The sequence below is a fragment of the Colletotrichum godetiae genome (assembly GCF_030913485.1).
Source record: "Colletotrichum godetiae strain CBS 193.32 chromosome Unknown BDP55scaffold_16, whole genome shotgun sequence".
Taxonomy (NCBI): domain Eukaryota; kingdom Fungi; phylum Ascomycota; class Sordariomycetes; order Glomerellales; family Glomerellaceae; genus Colletotrichum; species Colletotrichum godetiae.
This window is the reverse complement of record NW_026851264.1, coordinates 24,560-43,293: the sequence shown is the minus strand read 5'-3', so window position 1 is coordinate 43,293 and position 18,734 is coordinate 24,560. Positions and strand designations below refer to the sequence as shown.

The 18,734-nt window shown below is 53.8% G+C and overlaps 8 protein-coding genes across 8 annotated transcripts; 2 read left to right on the top strand and 6 right to left on the bottom strand.

Annotated features, from left to right (window-relative positions):
• Positions 1–33: 33 nt before the first annotated feature.
• Positions 34–974, bottom strand: BDP55DRAFT_660482 (uncharacterized protein). The gene has a single exon (XM_060574630.1). It carries the CDS (start codon positions 782–784, stop codon positions 341–343), a length of 444 nt encoding a protein of 147 aa, XP_060430696.1. The 5' UTR covers positions 785–974; the 3' UTR covers positions 34–340.
• BDP55DRAFT_550351 (phospholipid-translocating P-type ATPase) lies at positions 894–5,125 on the bottom strand (the record flags this gene model as incomplete). The annotated part of the gene is made up of 3 exons (XM_060569015.1): positions 894–1,074; positions 1,134–1,801; positions 1,853–5,125. The coding sequence occupies 3 exons, from the start codon at positions 5,123–5,125 to the stop codon at positions 894–896; spliced, it is 4,122 nt and encodes a 1,373-aa protein (XP_060430695.1).
• A 2,468-nt stretch (positions 5,126–7,593) lies between these two features.
• Positions 7,594–7,959, top strand: BDP55DRAFT_727509 (cript family protein; the record flags this gene model as incomplete). Its single annotated transcript, XM_060579318.1, has 1 exon — positions 7,594–7,959. One exon carries the CDS (start codon positions 7,594–7,596, stop codon positions 7,957–7,959), a length of 366 nt encoding a protein of 121 aa, XP_060430694.1.
• A 624-nt stretch (positions 7,960–8,583) lies between these two features.
• BDP55DRAFT_550226 (Alpha/Beta hydrolase protein) lies at positions 8,584–9,621 on the bottom strand (the record flags this gene model as incomplete). The annotated part of the gene is made up of 1 exon (XM_060569002.1): positions 8,584–9,621. One exon carries the CDS (start codon positions 9,619–9,621, stop codon positions 8,584–8,586), a length of 1,038 nt encoding a protein of 345 aa, XP_060430693.1.
• Positions 9,622–10,982: 1,361 nt separating this feature from the next.
• On the bottom strand, positions 10,983–12,039 carry BDP55DRAFT_549953 (pinin/SDK/memA/ protein conserved region-domain-containing protein; the record flags this gene model as incomplete). The annotated part of the gene is made up of 3 exons (XM_060568975.1): positions 10,983–11,327; positions 11,380–11,448; positions 11,518–12,039. The coding sequence occupies 3 exons, from the start codon at positions 12,037–12,039 to the stop codon at positions 10,983–10,985; spliced, it is 936 nt and encodes a 311-aa protein (XP_060430692.1).
• Positions 12,040–12,278: 239 nt separating this feature from the next.
• Positions 12,279–13,143, top strand: BDP55DRAFT_660455 (PHF5-like protein). The gene is made up of 2 exons (XM_060574629.1): positions 12,279–12,492; positions 12,557–13,143. The coding sequence occupies exons 1-2, from the start codon at positions 12,476–12,478 to the stop codon at positions 12,870–12,872; spliced, it is 333 nt and encodes a 110-aa protein (XP_060430691.1). The 5' UTR covers positions 12,279–12,475; the 3' UTR covers positions 12,873–13,143.
• Positions 13,144–13,218: 75 nt separating this feature from the next.
• On the bottom strand, positions 13,219–14,688 carry BDP55DRAFT_727505 (peroxin 26; the record flags this gene model as incomplete). The annotated part of the gene is made up of 2 exons (XM_060579317.1): positions 13,219–14,122; positions 14,186–14,688. The coding sequence occupies 2 exons, from the start codon at positions 14,686–14,688 to the stop codon at positions 13,219–13,221; spliced, it is 1,407 nt and encodes a 468-aa protein (XP_060430690.1).
• Positions 14,689–16,045: 1,357 nt separating this feature from the next.
• On the bottom strand, positions 16,046–18,677 carry BDP55DRAFT_741120 (uncharacterized protein; the record flags this gene model as incomplete). Its single annotated transcript, XM_060580432.1, has 8 exons — positions 16,046–16,510; positions 16,561–16,893; positions 16,999–17,260; positions 17,418–17,594; positions 17,693–17,995; positions 18,104–18,151; positions 18,328–18,559; positions 18,589–18,677. 8 exons carry the CDS (start codon positions 18,675–18,677, stop codon positions 16,215–16,217), a joined length of 1,740 nt encoding a protein of 579 aa, XP_060430689.1. The 3' UTR covers positions 16,046–16,214.
• Between the last annotated feature and the right edge of the window lie 57 nt (positions 18,678–18,734).

Sequence of the window (18,734 nt, the reverse complement as noted above, 5' to 3'; positions counted from 1 at the left end):
TGGCGAGATCAATGTTCTTCATAGCTGCTGGCTGTCGTCCTACGTAAGTAACCATTCGACAGATTCTTCTTGAGCCTTGACATGGCTAACGATTCGCTGTGGGATCGTACCTCTTACACGAGCGCTTCGCTCAACAAGCTGTCTAGCAATACTGACTCATCATGGACCATGAGACAAGAGGCCGCGAAAAATGATGACAAGAAACAAACAGCATTCCGGGTTGAGACGGCAAAAGTAGTCGAGAGATTCTTTACAAATCAACAACTCTTTATTCTCGAGGGTTTCTCCTATCCTCCCACTTCTGTGTCATGGACATTTGCCTCCTGAGAGATGTTGCACTTCACACGTTCTGCCTAATTGCTGTGAGTCTTTCCAACCCCCCTAGTCCCTTTCTCTCTCCTTTCCTTCTCGGACCTGCCGCATCGTGTGACATGAGGTTGTTTTCTTTTTCTTTCGTATCAACTGCCTGCCTGCCTGCCTCATCACCACATCCCCCTTTTCCAAACATCATCATCGTCCCACCCCTGCGACGTGACCGTCCAATATTGGCATGTTTTTTGTCAAAGAAGAGGAAGAGAAGATAAAAGGCCCTACACGGAGTAGTTACACAAACAAAGCCATTGAATAGCTTGAAAATAAACGCCAGCCCGTGGGATGATGTTCCTCCCCGGATAACGAGGAGGTTCCCGACCATGCATATAATAATAGTAAAAAAAAGACACAAAACTTTACATCGTGCTGTCGTCGCTTCCGTTGCATTACCATTTCGTATGGGAATTACCATTCCCAAGGAATCAAAATTCAACGCAGCCAACCCCCTTTCGAGTCGTGATCATCATGGGCCATGCGTCTTTGCCCCCCTCCTTTCTTGAGACACTTGGCGAGCAGAGTGACTACCTGCCTTGGGGTCTCGAACTGGCCATCTCGCCGTGTCGTCCACGGTGCTGCGTTGTGTCGTATGCCTGAAGCACTCTCGATTGACTCTCGTCTGCTTGGGAGAATGCATAGCCGCGCTGCTTACGCATGCGCTGTACTTGTCGTACCTTGCGAATCGCCTTTTGGAATTGCTCCATTCTGGGATGGGTTAGTGGACCGTCACCCATAGGGGCTGTGGGTATGAAGAAGAAACATACCTTGGTCTGTAATCTTGGATGTTGTACTTTTGGATTTCCTGAATGTGATGGTATGTCTGCGGCATGTACATGCGCTTGGCGAACTTCCAGGCAAAATCGCGCATGAGACACATAATCGCGAGCGCAAAAGTCTGCAACCAGAAGACCGGGCTGCTGTACAGCTTGGGAATAACGCCGTGGTACTCAGCCGAGAAGGGGATCATGGGTGCGACGGTACCGTATAGAGCAATGAAGCCCCACCAGAAAAGCATACTGCCGGGAATGGCCATGACGTGGTACTTGGTCCAGTTGTTCGTGATCAGAGCCGCCTTGCCGAGGACAGTGAGCAGGACCGCAGCGTACATGGCCGTGCCCCAGACCCAGTGGCCGGCGATTTGTCCGTCGCCTTGGATGAGTTCACCGTACCAGATGAGCTGGCCAAACACGTAGAGGATAATGGAGTGATACACAGCGTTGGCGACCCACTCGGCAAAGACTTTGATCTTGAAAAACTGATTTTGCTGACCCATGTTGTACAATTGCGGGTAGCGGTCGAGGAGTCTGGCGGAAATGAACTGGTCAAGAATACCCAAGGCGAGAGGAGGGAAGACGGTGTAGAAGACGTTGTAGAACGAAAGGGTCCAAGACTCGTAGATGACGGCTCCAGAGAAGACGTTTTGAAAGGTGTACTGGTCACGTTAGTGATCTAAAGTCCTCGGGTCGACTATCAATAAACTTACCCAAAACTGTGTCATGTACAAGGTGATGTTCTTGTAGAAGGAAAACAGAATGGTCTTGGCAACGCGCTGGTAGCTCCAGGCGCCGTGAACCAGGAGTAGCTTTCTGAGGTACCGGAACTGGCCGATGGATACATCAGCGCTTCGGGCGGCCTGAAGACCTTCCATACCGCTGATGCCCACACCGATGTGGGCAGCTTGGATCATTGACACGTCGTTGGCACCGTCACCAATGGCCAGCGAGATGGCCTCCTTTTGGTACTTCTTGACCAACTTGACAACAAGAGCCTTCTGGAGGGGAGAGACACGGCAGCAGATGACGGCCTTGCACATGATGGCGAGGTCAAGGAATTGCTTCTCGAGATCCTTCTCCAAGGCGTAAGTCAAAGACTTGCCATCGATTACGAGTGCGAGAGTCTCCGTTTCGATCGTTCCGTCACCCTGAGTGCGAATGGCTTCGAGTTTCTTTTGGATATTGTCGCGCGTTGCCTCCGCACTTTCTTCATTCACAATTAGGAGCATCATGTCCTCGCTCAGAAGCTTGCAACTCATTCCAATGTTGATGGCGGTCTCCTGGCGATCGCCTGTCAGGACCCACACCTTGATGCTGGCCTGCTGAAGCGTGTGAATGGTCTCGGGAACACCATCCTGGAGGCGATCTTCAATAGCAGTCGCTCCAAGGAGGTAGAAGTCGTGCTCGATGAGTTCTGCCGCCTTGTCCAGCTCGTCGGCACGGTTTCCACCAACGGTCATACCGGCCTTTTCAAAGACCTGGAACCATTCCTGGAACTCCTGCTCGGGAACTTCGCGCATGGCGAGGCAAAGGGTTCGGAGACCTTCCGAGGCGTACTCTTCCAGGTGGCGCAAGGTAGCTTCGACGTGGGGGTTCTGATCGTTCAGACGCTCGAGGATGACAGTATCGGCACCCTTGCAGTATACGCGGACCTTTCCGTCGGGGCACCGATAAATGGTCGACATGCGCTTTCGGGTAGAGTTGAATTCGCAAACGGCTAGAAGCTCATACTCTAGCTCGCGTCCTCCAGCTTCGATGAAGACAGACCTCGGCTTGCGATCGGTGAAGACGTAGCCGAGCTCAGCCGCGCCCTCGACTAGCGCACCCTCATCGGGTGAGGCGGCTTGATACTTGATTTTGCCGCCCTTTTCTTCGCTTCTCTCGGGGATGACAGTGTGGCAAGTAGCCAGCAAAGCCAGGAAATGGTCAATCACGGGAGCCGTCTCGTGGCTCTTGAGGTTCTCCGCCAATCTCTTATAATCGTGAATTCCAACCTCAACACCATCCTGAATCGTCGCCCTGAGGTCCTCGGGTACATCCTCGGCATATTGAATTCCGCCAATCGAGGCCTGTTTGAACTCCATCATGTTGCAAGTCAAGGTGCCCGTCTTGTCGGAGAAGACGTACTCAACCATGCCCAGTTCCTCAACCAAACTCGATGTTCTGCAATTTGCCGGGGTGTCCGTTCTGTCGTAGTAGATATCGAGGTCGTCGTTGATGAGAATTCCGTGCCAGTACTTGACCATTTCCAGGGTGACAAACAGGGAGATGGGCACAAGGGAGGAGAACAAAACCCAATATGTGACCATGTCCTTGAAGAAGGTCTTGATGATGTCATTTGCAGAACCGGTAGAGTCAAGCATAAGATACTGGAGAGCTTCACCCTCAACCTTGCGCTGGACAAGATCACCTACTGTGCAAATGACGCTGAGCACAAGGAGGATACCGACCAGCACAAGAACAAGAATGTTCAGTTTCTTTTCGACCTTTGTGCGCTTGATGGGCGCGGCCGTAGCGTTACGCATGAGCTTTGTCTCATGTCCAGTGAAAACAACCACACCATGAATCCAGGGCGTATTACGAAGAGTGGCACCTCGAAGGAGAAGCTGCTCGGGGTTGAGGGGCAGTTCTTTTTCACCGCCACCAGCCTGCATCGTTAGAGTGGCCTCATACGTGTACAGACTGCTGTTGGGCTGTTCAGACTTGATTCTTCCTCCAAGCCGACTCAGATCGCTGGAGCTGACCATCGTGCATGTCTCCGGCAATGCCTGCTTGATCTTCAAGTTTGTTTCTCCGTCGAGGTTGGCTGTTTCAATGTAACAAAGTCCCTCGGGCTCGGAACTTGCAAGCAGGACCAGATCGGCAGGGAATGGCTCTTCAGATTCGACGCGGATGATGTCTCCGACCGCAACATTGATCCACTTGGACTCCTGGAAAGCGGTTCCGCGTAGGATGCGGGCCTTGGATGTGTTCAACTGATGGTCGGCTTGCTTTCTTCGGTAGTCCTCCACCAATTCCTTGCCTGCCGAAACCATCATGACGATAAAAAGCGGAATGATGGTGGTGTATCTGTTGGTAGGCGAGAGATTGGGAATCTGCTGTAGCGCAGCCGTGAATAGGAAAAAGATATTGGCGAACTTTGAAAACTGTTCGAAGAGGAATTTCGGAAGGAAAGTTGCGACATTGTACTTGGCCGTCGAGATATGGTTGTCGACGTACTTGTTCGCCGCGTTCGCGGGCGGGTTGTTGAGATGGATCAATCTCGGACCCAGAGTCGAAGGGTCCGGCTTCTTTCCTCCAAATCCAAACTTGAAGTTTCCCATGTCGAACTTCTTGCCCCCCTTGGCTTGCGCATCGATACCCGAGTCTGCCCGTCCGTTGCCGCCGGCCTCCGTCAAGGGCAAGTCCATCTCCGAGTATCCTTGGCCCATCCCCAGCTTATTCTTCATGCGACCAAAAAAGCCTCCACCCAAGCTCAGGACGCTATTACGGTTCCGAGCGTTGGACCTCGCGGAGGGGTCTCCGACATTGTTTGTACTCGTCGCGGCGCCGCCTTGTTGGTAGTATGATTCGCCTTCAGCCGAGTAGTCGTCAAAGTCGTCGGCATATCGCTGGTAATTGTTTAGTTCTGACGTTTGACTGTAGTGTCTCTGCATGTATGGGCCAGAGGATGCGCCCCCAGGGACGCCAGGCGATTGAGGGCCGCCAGGTAACGGTCTCAATGCTGAGGGCTGCTGTGTATGATTCCCTCCTCCTCCACTTCCTCCTCCTCCTCCGCCGCCGCCGCCAATAAAGTCATCGTACGAAACGGAGGGTCGGCCTTGGGCATGGTCTTCATCGTGATTGTAGGAGCGTAAAAGGTCATCGTCGTTCATGTTCGATCGCTGTCCTGCATTGTATGTCGGTTGCTCGTTGTCCAAGTCTAGTAGCAGGTCGTTATTCGAGGGTCCTCCTGGAGGACCACCCGTAGGTCGTCCAGTCATGCCGGGAGCGCTGGTAGCGTTGCTAGGCGATCAAGTTGCAAGTGTCGGAATGGCCAGCATGCGAATTTCGGGGTGATTGGATTACCGTCGTGTTTCCAGGCACATGAAGGGAAGGAGCGATGCAGTCGAGAGGGTGTGGTCGCGAAGGCAATTTGGCAGCCTAATGGGTGGATGATGGAGATTCGTATCGGCAGCAGCAGCGTAGCTAAAGGTGACGACTACGACGACAACGACAATCAGCAGTGAAAGCGACGCCGCAGCTGGGCGTTTGCTGAAGGTAAGCTGATGTGGTGGGAAAAAAAGAAGTGGCCCAGCAATCCGTATTTGTTGCAGCACAGCCTCTTTTTGGCGCAGGATTAGGATTACACAGTGGTCGGCTTGCGCTACGTCAACGGGCTGAGTGCGCAAGTGTACCGTACTTGGTCGCCGGGTGAAGAAGAGAGTAGTGGCCGAGAGACGGTCCCCGGTGGCAGTGGCTCGAGAGGCAAAGCAACGCAGTCGCTATGATTGGCTTGTAACGGTCGAAGAATTTCACAACAGGCGAGGTCGTCTTGAAGACCGTTGAGAGGCCGAAAGGTAAGGTGATGTGAGGTGTCGTTGGCGGGAAGGGTAGGATCTGCGGAAAGTCGTGTTTGAGGTGTTGGTGGTGCTTGAATGGGGTGAATTGGGGGGACTCGGGAGACAGTGCAAGGGAGCCGGCCGGACGAGACTGGAAGCTAAACACGCAGCAGCAAGTAGCAGCAAGGCGTTACCTAGACTGGGCGTAAGGTTGGTAGCGTGGGTTTTTCAAGGGGGGGGGGGGGGGGGGGGGGCGCAGGGCAGCAGTAGTGTAGCACCAGTGGCAGCAGCAGCATCAAACAGTACAGATTGGAGACACCAAACCTCAATGAGGTGGACGGGAAGGGGTCGAAAGGGTCTCGTTGGCTTGAACTGCCTTGCTTGCAGTACCTAAGGTACGGAGTACTTACCTGCCCGGTCTTGTGCATTTGGTTCCAGCTGGCATTTTCCTCAGGCAGGCTCTCCGTGCTTTCCTGGGCCGTTTTGCTGTGAGACTACAACTGGGCAACGGGATTGGGTGGACTTGGTTTTGGGACCGCAGCTCCACCAGAAGGGGGCACGTGTGGGCCTGTTGCTATTCCGAATCCTTGAAAGGCCGTTTAACTGGCTTGGCCTGGCATTAGCTGCATCTTTTCATCCTCCACGTCCTGATCCTCTCTGCTCTCTTCGTACCGGATGCGAGTCCACAAGCTGACAGCGACATCGAGAAGTTTAAGAGAGCTGCGTCAACCTCCAGCCACACCAACCCACGACGACAGGGCGAAGCTGGTGGATGTCGGCAGGAATGCCCGCCACGCCACTCTCAGTCAGTCAGCCTGCAGCCTGTCTACTACTACAATTTCCCCTCAACGCTAGGCACTGTCGCCAATCGAAAGCTCAATCGAGACGTAAGGGGCGGACGGACGTCTCGCACGGAATCTCGGGACCCCGTCACATTTAGCCTCCTCTGACACGAGCCAACCTCAGAGTCCGCTTCTGCTCAATGCTCGTACGGATAGGCAAGTCATAGGGCACAGAGTATGCCCGCTCAGACCCCAGTAGCTCCAATGACCGCCTAGCCGACGCCAGGACCAGCGTGTTAAACGGTCAACACACACCAAGACCTACGGCAACGGATACACGAGGACAGACGATGGGCGATGGACAATGGAGACGGAGCAACAATGCCCAGGCTGTTCAGCAAGGTTTGATCAGGGTAGGACTAAAGCATCATCTCCCGTGCCATGACAGAACCTGTTTCTCTTGGCCATTTACCTCTGTTGAGTCGTTTCCGCTCCGATGATCTGTGATTACCTGTGGAGTACGGATATGCTACCTACCTACTCTCGCTCATCCCAAGTGAACAGACGAAATTTGATCCAACCACGGCAAATTCCTTCACCCCAGTAACCCCCGGCATTCTCCAAGATGCTGAAGAACTTGATCAAAGAAAGACCCATTTTCAATTCCAAAAGTGGCTGGGGCCCCCGTATGCGTATAGCGAGGAAACTATTCGACAACAAAATACCCCCCCTATTGTGGCTACCGCGTGTGCTGGGCCAACGGTCCCAGAGCCTACACCAGAGGTCCAGACAATCCGAACGTCCAATGTCGTCCACTCGTTCCCCAGGGCAGACATTCCAATCCCAGCCCGGCCGGTGCTGGACCCACCCGAATCTCGACGGACCCATTCGGGGAAACTTCAGTCTTCAGCACGGACCAGCGTCTCGCTGCCCTGCGACGTTGTTGCGTCACTTTCAGCTCTTTTCCAGCCACATCTGTTATCATATCTTATCTCGGGCTTATCACTTGCAACCCCAGCCACCAGTCCCTCGACCATCACAACCAACGCAGCCTTTCACGATTGCGACTCCAATCACTACTGACGACAACAACAACAACCCTCCACCGAATCCAAACCCATCTCCGAAATGGTCTGCACGAAGTGCCAAAAGCTCGGCAAGGGCTCCACGACCCTCGCGACGCCATCCGTCAAGAAGAAGAGCGAAATCTACCACGGTTCCTCCTCCTCATCCTCGTCGTCCTCCGCCACAAAGTCCGCGACGCTGGGCACGACCGGCATCGGCAAGAGCAAGCTCCTCTCCAAAGCCGCCAAGAACCCCTACGCTCAGTACTCGAGCGCCTGCTCCAAGTGCAAGACAAAGGTCTCTCAGGGCCACTCCCTCTGTCAGTCGTGCGCCTACCGAGCCGACTCGTGCGCATCGTGCGGCAAGCCGAACAAGAAGGCCAAGGGCGCTGCCCCGTCGATCGCGGGACAGAAGTTTACGTTGAAGTGAGAGGGTGTGGTAGATGATGGACGAAATGTAACAATGGTTACATCATAACAAACCAACGTTGTCGAAATACTCAACACGATGCCTTCATGAAGCGCACCTTGGATGCGACCAGAAGCTAAGAGCCGATCAGCCCGCAGGGGACCCTGAGCTGCAACGACGAGGCATTGCCCGGCGATTCAGATTCTGCGACATCGAGCAGCTCACTAACAAACGATACACGGCTCAATACACGCCAGGTCAGAGACGGGATGCAACAGGTGGCAAGCCTTCATCACCAGTCCATCAGTAGGCAGGAATCAGGCGCGAGTCACGAGGGCCAAGCAAGACATGTCATCTCACGACATCTGACATCACTGCTTCATCCCAAGCAAGGCCACAGCGGTGCGAAGTACAGATAGTCATAGCTCCAAAGAAAGACCTCAAGGATCAATCAACGCACAAGCTTTGCTTGGTCAAGATTCTGGAATTCATTCTACATTGGCCGTTCACTAATCGTTCCCGAAACCGTGGTTCATCCCTGCCTGTCATACATATAAACGTTAACGTCAAATCCAACCTCGCGCGGCTCTTCATTCGAGAGCCGCATTTCTTCTTTGCTTTTTTTTTTCCATGTCCCAAAAATACTCACAACGACGCCGTCGGCTTCTTATCGACCTTGCTCTCGATCCACGCCTTGATCTGCCTATTCACCTCCTCAGGCGCCTCCCACAACGCCCAGTGCGTCGCCGTCACCTCGCCCCTCGACAGGTCCTCAAAGTGCTTGTCCATGCCCGCCGCCATGGCCGGCGGCAGCGCCGCGTCCTTTGTCGCCGAGATGAAGAGACTGGGCGGTGTCACCTTGTACGCCTCGCCGCTCTTCTCCGCCGCCTCCGCGAGGGGCAGCTCCTCGTCGTGGTTGATCTTGCGCGTGCGGTACCAGTTGGTCGGCCCGCGCATGCCCGACTTGCTGAAATTGTCGGCGTAGTACGTAATCTCCTCCTCGGACAGCAGCGGCGTAGGGCCAATCTTGCCGATATTCTCCCAGATGATACCCCTCTCCGTGTTGAAGACGAGCTCGCCGCTGGGGCCCTTGCCGCCGTAGATGCCTTGCAAGAACTGCCGAATGTCCTCGGGCTTGGTGAGCTTCTCGGGCACCTCCTCGCTGCGCAGCTGGAGCTGGTACTTGAAGTTTGTCAGGCGGCCCGCGGCGATGACGTCGGCGAGGTCGAACCAGGCCGTCGTGGGCGCGTTGTAGGGCGTGCAGACGCTGAAGACGCCCTTGATCAGGGACGGGTGCCACATGGCGAGCCGCCAGACGAGCGCACCACCCCAGTCGTGGCCGCCGAGGATGATTTGCTCGCCCGGGATGATGCTGTCGCAGAGCGCCTTGATATCGTCCGACATGCTCTTGAGGGAAAAGGCCTCGAGCTCGGCCGGGGAGGCCGTCTGGCCGTAGCCCAGCGTGTCCGGGACGATGACCTGGTACCCCTGGGCGAGGAACATGGGGATCTGGTAGCGCCAGCCGAGCGAGATGTCGGGAAAGCCGTGGACGAGGACGACGGAGCCCTTGGGGGCCGCGTCGCCTTCGGGCTTGCTGTAGAGGTAGGAGTAGGTCTTGCCCCTGACCTCGGCCTGCTTGCGCTCGACGCGCGGGTCGTTGGGGGCGATCTTGTCGACGGCCATCGTGGCGTGTGGGTGTGTAAGTGTCCGTATATCAGTATGCGAGGTTTCCGTCTGGAGCGAAAGCTGTCAGAGGCTGTGGCAAAGGAGGAGGGGGGGAAGGAAGAAGAAGTAGGTGGGACAGGTAGCAGATGGCGGGGTCCGCGGGACTATTATACTCACGTTAGCTCTCGACGTCTGCCAAGGAAGGGACCCTTGCTACAATAGCTCAGGGACCGATTGTAAGCTTTCTCACAAAGCTATTGCGGGGAATGATGCAAGATGAGGTGTGTATGTGTTTGTGTGTGAGATAGAGAGAGTGTGTGCAGCTTCACCGACAATTATCCTACGAGATTGTCGAAAAGACAAAACTACTTATACCATTCAAGGTATCGCCGAGTCTCCGAGTTATGGAGCTAAATATCGCACTTTGAAACTTGCCCGGTTGCTTAGAAAGCTATAGAAACTGACCACCCAAGGAAGAGTAAGAGAAAAACATACGAGCGGTGTACTTTTGAGCCTCGGCATAGAACGTCCCATTTTCGGGTCTTCTCCCTAATGGTTTTTGCCCACTGGATATCATCGACTTGTTGGCGCCCACGCAACCAAGCTCTGGGTCCAGCGTATGGGGAGGTGTGCAAGGTGAGGGGCACGGCTTCGAGGTGACAGGGGACCTGACGTGCGGCGAGCGGCGGCATTGGCGAACGGCGTGGCCGGGCATCCACCCGCGCGGGGGCATCGCCTTTGCTGTCTATCGGAGTCCCTTGATGGAATCGTCCTAGCGGGCCCCGTCCGTGCTGTTGCGATGCCTCGGTCCAGGGACAACGTGAGACAAGGGGACTCGCTATTGTCGGACGGTTCTCGAAACGGGTGGGTGACCAATGTTATGTTCTCCAACAATTGGTTCAGAGTCGGAGATCGCACTCTCCTCACCCGAAAAGCGTAAACTGCCAGTCTAGATTCTCGACGGGTGGCTAACAATTCTTCAACGGCAAGGAACAGCTGTTCTGGCCTACGAGGTCCCACCGAGCTAAAGCAGGAGAACGTCACTGGTCTTATGCTTGAGTCAGAGAATATGGCTCGACGTAGTAAGCCGACAAGTCGGCGAGCAAAGTTGGTCTGAATCCCGTTTCTGGACCCAAGCTTCTTATTTTGTCAATATCACCATGGACACCTTTCCCAAGTTAATGCCGCTTTGAACTCCAATTGGTATCATAAACCCCCAACTCCGCCTTCAAACTCGCGCGCAAAACCAGATAAGATAGCAGACCTCCCATATCGCCGAATATTATAATGATCACATAAGTACCGCGGTAATGGCGTCTTCTGTAATAAAACGCCGGGGAACAAAAGAGGAAAACCCCTCCACGCGCTTTTGTTAGGCATTAGTAAATGACCGTATCCTCGTCGTTTTCCACGACATCACCAGGTTCGTCGTGTGCCTCCCGCTCATGTTTGTCTCTGTCGGGAGACGCAACGATGTGGTTGTCAGCTGCGGGAGCATCAGCAGGAGCCTCTGACAATGCCTCTGCTGGTTGTCCTTCTACGACCATGGGCACAGGCTCCTCCTGGGCCATCGTCGGCGATCTCGCGCGACCATGGCGTCTCTCGTGTTCTTCTTTCCGATATTTGAACGCTTCGAGTTCTCTCGCGATGGTGTCCTTGGCATCTTGCACCTGGTCGTCAATCTCGTCTTCTTGTTCTTTGGTAAGCTTCCACGGTCGATAGTACTACAACACGTCAGCTTATTGCTTTTCCCCTTACACAACAAGCACCACGCACAATTGATGGTCCTGCTTTCGTCCGGAGAGATTGTGCCTTTGCGAGCATGTTGGTATGTCGGGTTTTCATCTGCGGTAAAACACGACTTGTAAGCACTGGGATAAGGCCCGCAAGGGAGAGAGAGGAACAAGCACGTACGACCTTCTCGTCAAACAAGATCTGCTCCTTCCACCGCGCCTCGGTGATCCGCGCAAGCTTCTCCGTCCGTCTCTTTTCGTCTTCCGCCCTCTGCTTCTGCGCCTTCTCCTGCTGTCGCTGCTCAATCTCCCTCCTCTTCTTGTGCTGCGAGCTGGAATTAGTCTGGCTGAGGGTGCTGAGAAGACCTCCAAATAGCCGCTTGCCCCGCTTCTTCTCTTCATCCCTTGATAGAGGCGCTCGTCGAGCGGTGCTTGCTCGGGATTCTTCGTCGCGCGGCTTCGAGTCCTGTGTCGAGTCTTGTACGAGTGGTTCGCCGTGGTCGCCATCATTGAATTTTACTCTTTTTGATGATTCTTCCGCTTCATCAAGGGATTCTATCGAAGCTTTCCGCTTTTGTGTAACCTCCATCTCAGAGCTCGCGGGTTCGGGATTGATGATGTCGGCAGGTGCCCTGAGTTCTGTAAGCTTCTCTCGCTCGGTCCGAAGGGAGCCGTTCTTGCTGTACTCCGTGACTGTGGCCATAATGATGTCGCTTCCCAGCCGTCGTGGTTGATATCTAATCAGCAGCAAGTTCAAAGAAAGCAAAAAGCGAAGGAATGTGGTGTGCACAAGAAGAATCGAATGCGCCTCGGTCCCATGGTAGGTATTCTGGAGCTTGAGAGCTCCAACCGCGAGCTCCAAGGCTGAGGTTTGTCAGCGGGGTCCAGCCACTCGGAGGGACGAACCCACATACTACCCCACTTCGGCCGGATCAGACAAGGGTCCGTACCAATGACCGACAGAGAACCGCGAGGAAGAAGTGGCAAGGCTGACAGGCGCGAACGTCTTTTCTCCAAAGGTTCCTGGTGAAGAGAGGGTACGATAAGCTGCCACTTGCGACCACCACCTCCCGCGACCCGCAAGACAGCCTCAACCAAACCTCACATTTCAGAGGCGCTTCTCTCACAGATCGCCCATCATGTCGCGCCATCACCCGTAAGTCTCCCCGCATTCAAACCCTCTCAAAAACTCGCACACACAAGCTAACACATACGCCCAGCGATCTCGTAATGTGCCGCAAGCAAGCCGGCATCGCCATCGGCCGCCTCTGCGACAAGTGCGACGGCAAATGCCCCGTCTGCGACTCCTACGTCCGCCCCACGACCCTCGTCCGCATCTGCGACGAGTGCTCGTTCGGAAACTACCAGAACAAGTGCGTCGTCTGCGGCGGCGAGGGCATCTCGGACGCCTTTTACTGCTTCGAGTGCACGCGCCTCGAAAAGGACCGCGACGGGTGCCCAAAGATTATAAACCTCGGCAGCTCCAGGACCGACCTCTTCTACCAGAAGAAAACCAATCGGACGGCGACGTACTAGCCCCTGCGTCGCCCGGGACATGGGCAAACTGGTGTGTTGTTTGTAACTGCGAGGAGAGGAGAGGAGGAAAGAGAGTGCAAAGTATCGCGGGAAACAGGTATCGCATTGCCTGCGGCGTTTGGAGTGTCTTGGTTCACAGATATGGGATAAGGGTTTTGTGGTATAATTGACGAAAAGTCAAATATGATAATCTTCTTCAAGAGTAGCATGAAACTGTTTCACGAAACAAAGTAAATGGTTCATTTGGCGTAAAATATCAAAAAGAATGGCCAAATAATTAGGCCAATGTTCATCCAAGTTCGTATAGTACAGTGAGGTCAAAGCTAGCCAAGTACCCGCGTCGTAATCATATGTAGCTAACCTTGACTCCCATTCCCGCGGTCGCCTTGACCTTATTCCAACCATTACCAAGCACACGCTGTATCCGTTCGCGGACATTCTTCTGCCCAAACATGACGACCAACCCCAAAATAAAGGCCACGAGCCGCATCAGCAGCATCGGGTTTGTCTTAAATGATGCTCCCAGCTGGTCAATCACCTCGCGCATCCGAGAGATGACCATTGACGCCCTCGTTCCAAAGGTCGGCGGAGCTGAGGATTTGCCTTTTGCTCTGGAGACGGGCATTTTCGAATTAGAGTTGGACCCTGATGTGTTGGAAACGGCCCTGGCGTGACGTCCCTTGCTTGACCCCGCCTTACTTGAGCCTGCTTTACTCGGTGTCTTTTCGATGCCGTAGTCTCCCTCGGCGCCTTCTCTCCGTGCCCTCTCCTCCTCTAACCTTCGTCGTTCCCTCTCTTCATTTTCGGCTCTCAGCTTCTTCGCCTCCTCAATATCACGCCGTAGCTGCTCCTCTTGCTCACGTCGCTCTTCCGTCTCTCGCCTCTCGGCTTCTTGCTGTTCCTCCTGCAGGCTTTGCAAAGCTTGCAAGAACGCCTCGCGACGCTCGTCGTCTAATACCGAGCTGACGCTAATAAACTCTCGGGCATAATCCCATTCATTATTGCGAATAAGTACGTGGAGCGTGTACAGCTCGAGGATCTTGACTCTCGCGTTCAGGTCTCTCGGTGTATCCGCTCCACTGGTGGCCTTCGCCGGAGACCTATGCCGGTTCAGCCGTGGTGACGGCGATGGCGAGTCGGAAAATCTCTTGGAGAAGTCCAGGTTTGGTGATGTGGCGGCTGCGAGATAGCTCTCGAGCTTCTTTTGATTCAATTCTTGTGTCCGGGCGTGGGCTAATAAAAGTGTGGCACTACGTTGCTGTTAGTGTGTGTTTGCAACGAGGAAAAAACTGACGACATGGAGAGCATCTTACAGATTAATGACAACGTCCGAATCGACGTCGCTCTCGACGCCGTGGTATCCGTTGCGTACGACCTCCTCCCAGACGTCTCCTTCCCTAACTTTGGTGCACAGCGATCTCCACTCCTGGCTCCCAAACGCATCCTTTCCTTCGTCCGGCTCCAGTTCGACAATGGCGTTGAGCGTCGTCAGGTACAAGCTCCAGACCTTGATCCTCGTGGATCGCGATGCTCTGGCGACGGGCGCTGGTTCGCCTGCGCCGTTCTCAGACTGTCCCGAGGGCGGGGTGATCAATGGCAAGATGGTCGATAGTGCCTCGGGTAGACGGCGGGTGAGGAAGAGAGTCGAGGCCTGGCGGTAGGTCTTTGAGATTTGTGAAGTGTGGCGCGCTGAAGTCGATGAGGATAGAGACGAGATGGAGCTCGCGAGCATATGTGGTGGGAATGTAGCGGTAGTCTCGGAAGAAGCGACCGTGGGACTCAAGGTCGCCGTATAGGAGCCGTTGAGGGACGACATATTGGCGGGCATTTAGGAGTGGGAGGCAACAGCAGCAAGCAACGGGGTCAATTTGTCGGCATTGAAGAGCCCCAGGCGGAGGGAAATGAGGGAAAAAAGAACGGGGACTATTGTTATGTATCCGACGTGCGGAGAATGGCGGCCATCATACGCGTTCCTGCTCAAATGCCACCTGCGGGTTGTGACGAGAGCCGCGACATGTGGATGTGGTTAGATTCGGGTTCCTGGGCGTTGTGGTGGTGGTGTGTGATGTGTGTGTGGTAGTGGTGGTGCTGAGTAGGTAGGTAGCTGGGGGTTGCTGGAGAATGGAGTTGGAGTCTGCTGACAGACAAACATGCCGATTACCGCAGCACCTGCACAGCTGCCCGGGACAGGCACGCACCGGCACGGTTACACTTTTCGGCCATGGCCTAAGTTTAGCCTCGGTTTGTTTCTTAGTGGGTTCCCCCCCAGCTTCTGCGTTGCTGCGAGCTGACCGCCAGAGCAAGAGGGGGAGCGATAAGCGAGTACCGGTGACGTTGTCGCTGGACAGCTCACATGTCAAGTACCTCGTTAGCCTCCACGAGCGCGGTCTTCTCCCGGCGTCCGGCCTTCTTGGACTTCTCATTGGGTGGAGCTTCCTGATCGGGGAGGACGCTGTGCCTGGGTCGGAGAAACAGGGGTTGCCCTCGACGACCGGCCGAGCTTTCATCTCACCTCCCGGAGATCACCAACCATTTAGAGACGATCGTCTCATGCTCGCTGCCGCATGTCATTTCAAATCTTCGTGTTATGTTCAACCCGCCAAGTCGGGATTCCCTTCTCAATTACTGCTTTGCTTAGCTGGGTCTATTACGATATCCTATTAATTACCCCTCTCAACTGTCAATCGCAAGTTTGCGGCATGCGCGAACGCGCTCACGGTTTAGACTTTTCTTGCCCCCCCTGTGCTTCCCCAGATTGTTCCGAGGCATCTCGCGGGAGGCAGAACCACCCGGCTCCCGAGGAGAATGTCATCGCCTTCCAGCCCCTGACGCTTACATCGGTGATTTTGCTATTGTGGTCATCGAGAGACCGTCCATCTCTAACGGCTAGCTCCAAAGTGTTTTTTCGATGCTCATCTCACGTGGAATTTTCTTCGTTGTGGGGTTCTAGAACAGAACCATCTTATATCCCAGGATTCAGGAATCGCCGAGCCGTTGGGACCTGAAAGACTCATATTACAAGCTGGTGGAAAGGAGTGACCTTGGAATAACATGTCAAATGCTCTGTCGAATGCCGACGTGCTTTTATTGTGCTTCCGATCAGGTACTTCGTAGACTCATCTATCGAAAAATAGTTTTGCGGGGCGTCTCCAGAAATCCACCAAGGGTCATCCGTCCTCAACGACATTGCAAAACTCATTGACCTACGCGCAAACGCGTCTTCCTGTTAATGAGGTAACTGCCACCACCACCAACAGCCCAACGCGCGATTTCGCGTTGACTCTGCAAACTCTCCAATCCATGCCAACCACGCTCCGTCGCAAGCTCAACCTATTAGTCGGGTCAAAGGTAGACTGTCTTGCGGGGGGCGATCCGGATTCGGTTGTAAATGTAGTCAAATATTTTCGCACCGAACCTGATTCGACCCACGCACTCTTCCTGGGGGCTGGATTCTCTCCGTGTGTCGTTGTTAGAGTACCCCAAAGGTCGTGGGTCGTATCCAATCGCTGAAATCCACTCTCTGTCGTACAATCTCTTCACTTTTCTCTCGTGTGAGGCGAGTCGGCTCTCGAACGTAGTGATTCTCTCACGAAGGAGTTTATGAGCGATTCGTATAAAGACAACGGCCGTCATGTAACCTAGTGCCGTTAGTGAGTCACTCGAGGCTCTATTTGTTGTGTCAACTTACTATCGAAGCCTGCCTGATGGGCTGTTCCACGGCGTCCATAGCCATAAGCTGTATCCCAAGAGATGGTTGGCTGTGTTCTGTTGCGATCGAACCTATGGTGTAAATCCAACAATGGGTCTTCGCCCTCGATCGTGTCGTCCTTGATGGCCACCAACTTCGTGTCTATGACGTAGGGGAATAGTTTGTGAATCTTTGCTCGAAACTCATCCAAAGTATCAGGGAGGTCATCGATGAAGGTGTTGTAAAGGAACAAAAGGTCCATGAATTGGTTGTGTCCCATAACGGTTGGCTTGGACCATTGGCCCCAAGTTTCCAACTCCTTGAGAGCATCTGCTACTTCGCTCTAGAGTGTTCCCGTGGACAGTTCTTCGAGATCTTGACACAAATTGTCCCAGCCAGTCGGCTCATCGCAGCTGGTTGTCTCAGCCTGACAGGTACCACTGTCGCCCTCTCTGTATTCGCCATCGGCCGCTCTCTCTGAAGTGCTTGAGGATTCGCCACTGTGTCTAGCCGAATGGTCTTCGTCCTCTGAAGATCCCTCCGATTGTTCTGGTGACGTGGGATTCAAGAACTCATGCATCTCACGACAAAACGTTCGTGCTTCCCCAGGCCAGCCAGACATGGCTTCGACAATGTAGGCGGGGTCAATCAGGTCGGCAAACTTGCCTCCGACGAGGGCTTCGATAATCAGTCGAATTCCCTATATCAGTCAGCCACCAAGGAAGTATCACGCGCCGAGAGTAGCCTACCTGTGTACTTGCTCAACGATGCGTTGAGATCGTCCTCCAGAAGCTCACGCCTCTTGGCGATGTCAGTTTTTTATATTCTCATCATCATCCGCGCCGATGTATACGAACCTTGGCTTCTTGTGCATCGTCCCGCTGAGAGATGACCACGGTCGTACCGAGGTTCCGAAGACGGCACCCCATGTGTGGTACAAGCTCTCGGGCCTTTCTACGAACAATTTCTTCGTAGACACTCATACGTTTCTTGCTGTCGGAGTCAGGTAAGAGGATGTTGATCTTTGGGGCTCGCTATTCGATCTGGCGATTAGTATATGTATTGTTAGGAGCAACAATTTTACAGGAAAGGTCTTTCGTGGAAGCATGATAAAATGACATATGCCACATACCATCCCTGGATGGGTGCAGAGCCAGTTCACAATCGTATTGTGGACGTAGACGCAAAATATAGTCAAGCCTTCCTCGTGCTCGTTGTATCTATGGTCCCTTACGTCCCAAGGCACTTGTCGGCGCTTCATCTGTCGAGTTGCCAAGCGGGCATCTTTGCGGCTCAGGTACGGAACGCAATCGTCGTAGATCTTCTCCAGTCGAATTTCTTCCGATCGAAGGAACTTCAGAGTGTTGTACGAGACAGAGAGATTCCTGTCCAGTTCTTTGACGAATTTCTCGTCAGCCCGTGTCTGGGTATGCGTCTGCAAGTGAGAAAGAAGAGATTGCAGCATGCTCAGACCTAGCCATCGTTAGATGGGAATTTCTAGGAGTGAAGCATTGTATTAAATTCTTTGTCGTTTTTAACTCACACCCAGCCCATAGAAGTGAAAAATAATCTCAAACCCAGCAAACGCGTCCTACCACAGCCAAAACAAGGAAATCAACGGTGTCATCAAACACAATGAAGAAAAAGTCAAAAAGCTAAACCCTTATCCTTGCGGACAGCGGAATCTATGAAAACCCTGAGACTTTTACCAGCCTCGGGTGTAATGATGGAGGTTCTCTAGCATCGGTGGGGTTCGAACCCACGCACCCGGGCCGTAAGGGGACGTTCCTCATCAAAGAAACGCCTGGCGATCCCATTGCGCCATGAGCTGTTGAAGAGATCCAGAGGAGCTCCAACATATAAGGGTAGGCCAGGAGGGCAACCTTGGAATGAAAGAGTGGGTGGGGCTGAGGCTTGTGGCTGGACGTGAGAGGTGATGTCCATGAGGGAAGGAAAGCGATGGGCGAGGTAAGGTAGGAGAGGGTGGCCTCGGGAGCAGCTGCTATGGGTTTGTCTTTGCGACTTTACCTCCAGAGATACTTGTTCGTTGCTGCACAGTTGGACACGATGTCAAATGGGTTGACACAACCTTGCGCTGCGTAAAAGGCCCAACACATATCAAGACTTAATTATGAAGATAAAGTGAATGGCACTGTACCTCTTTATATCTTTAT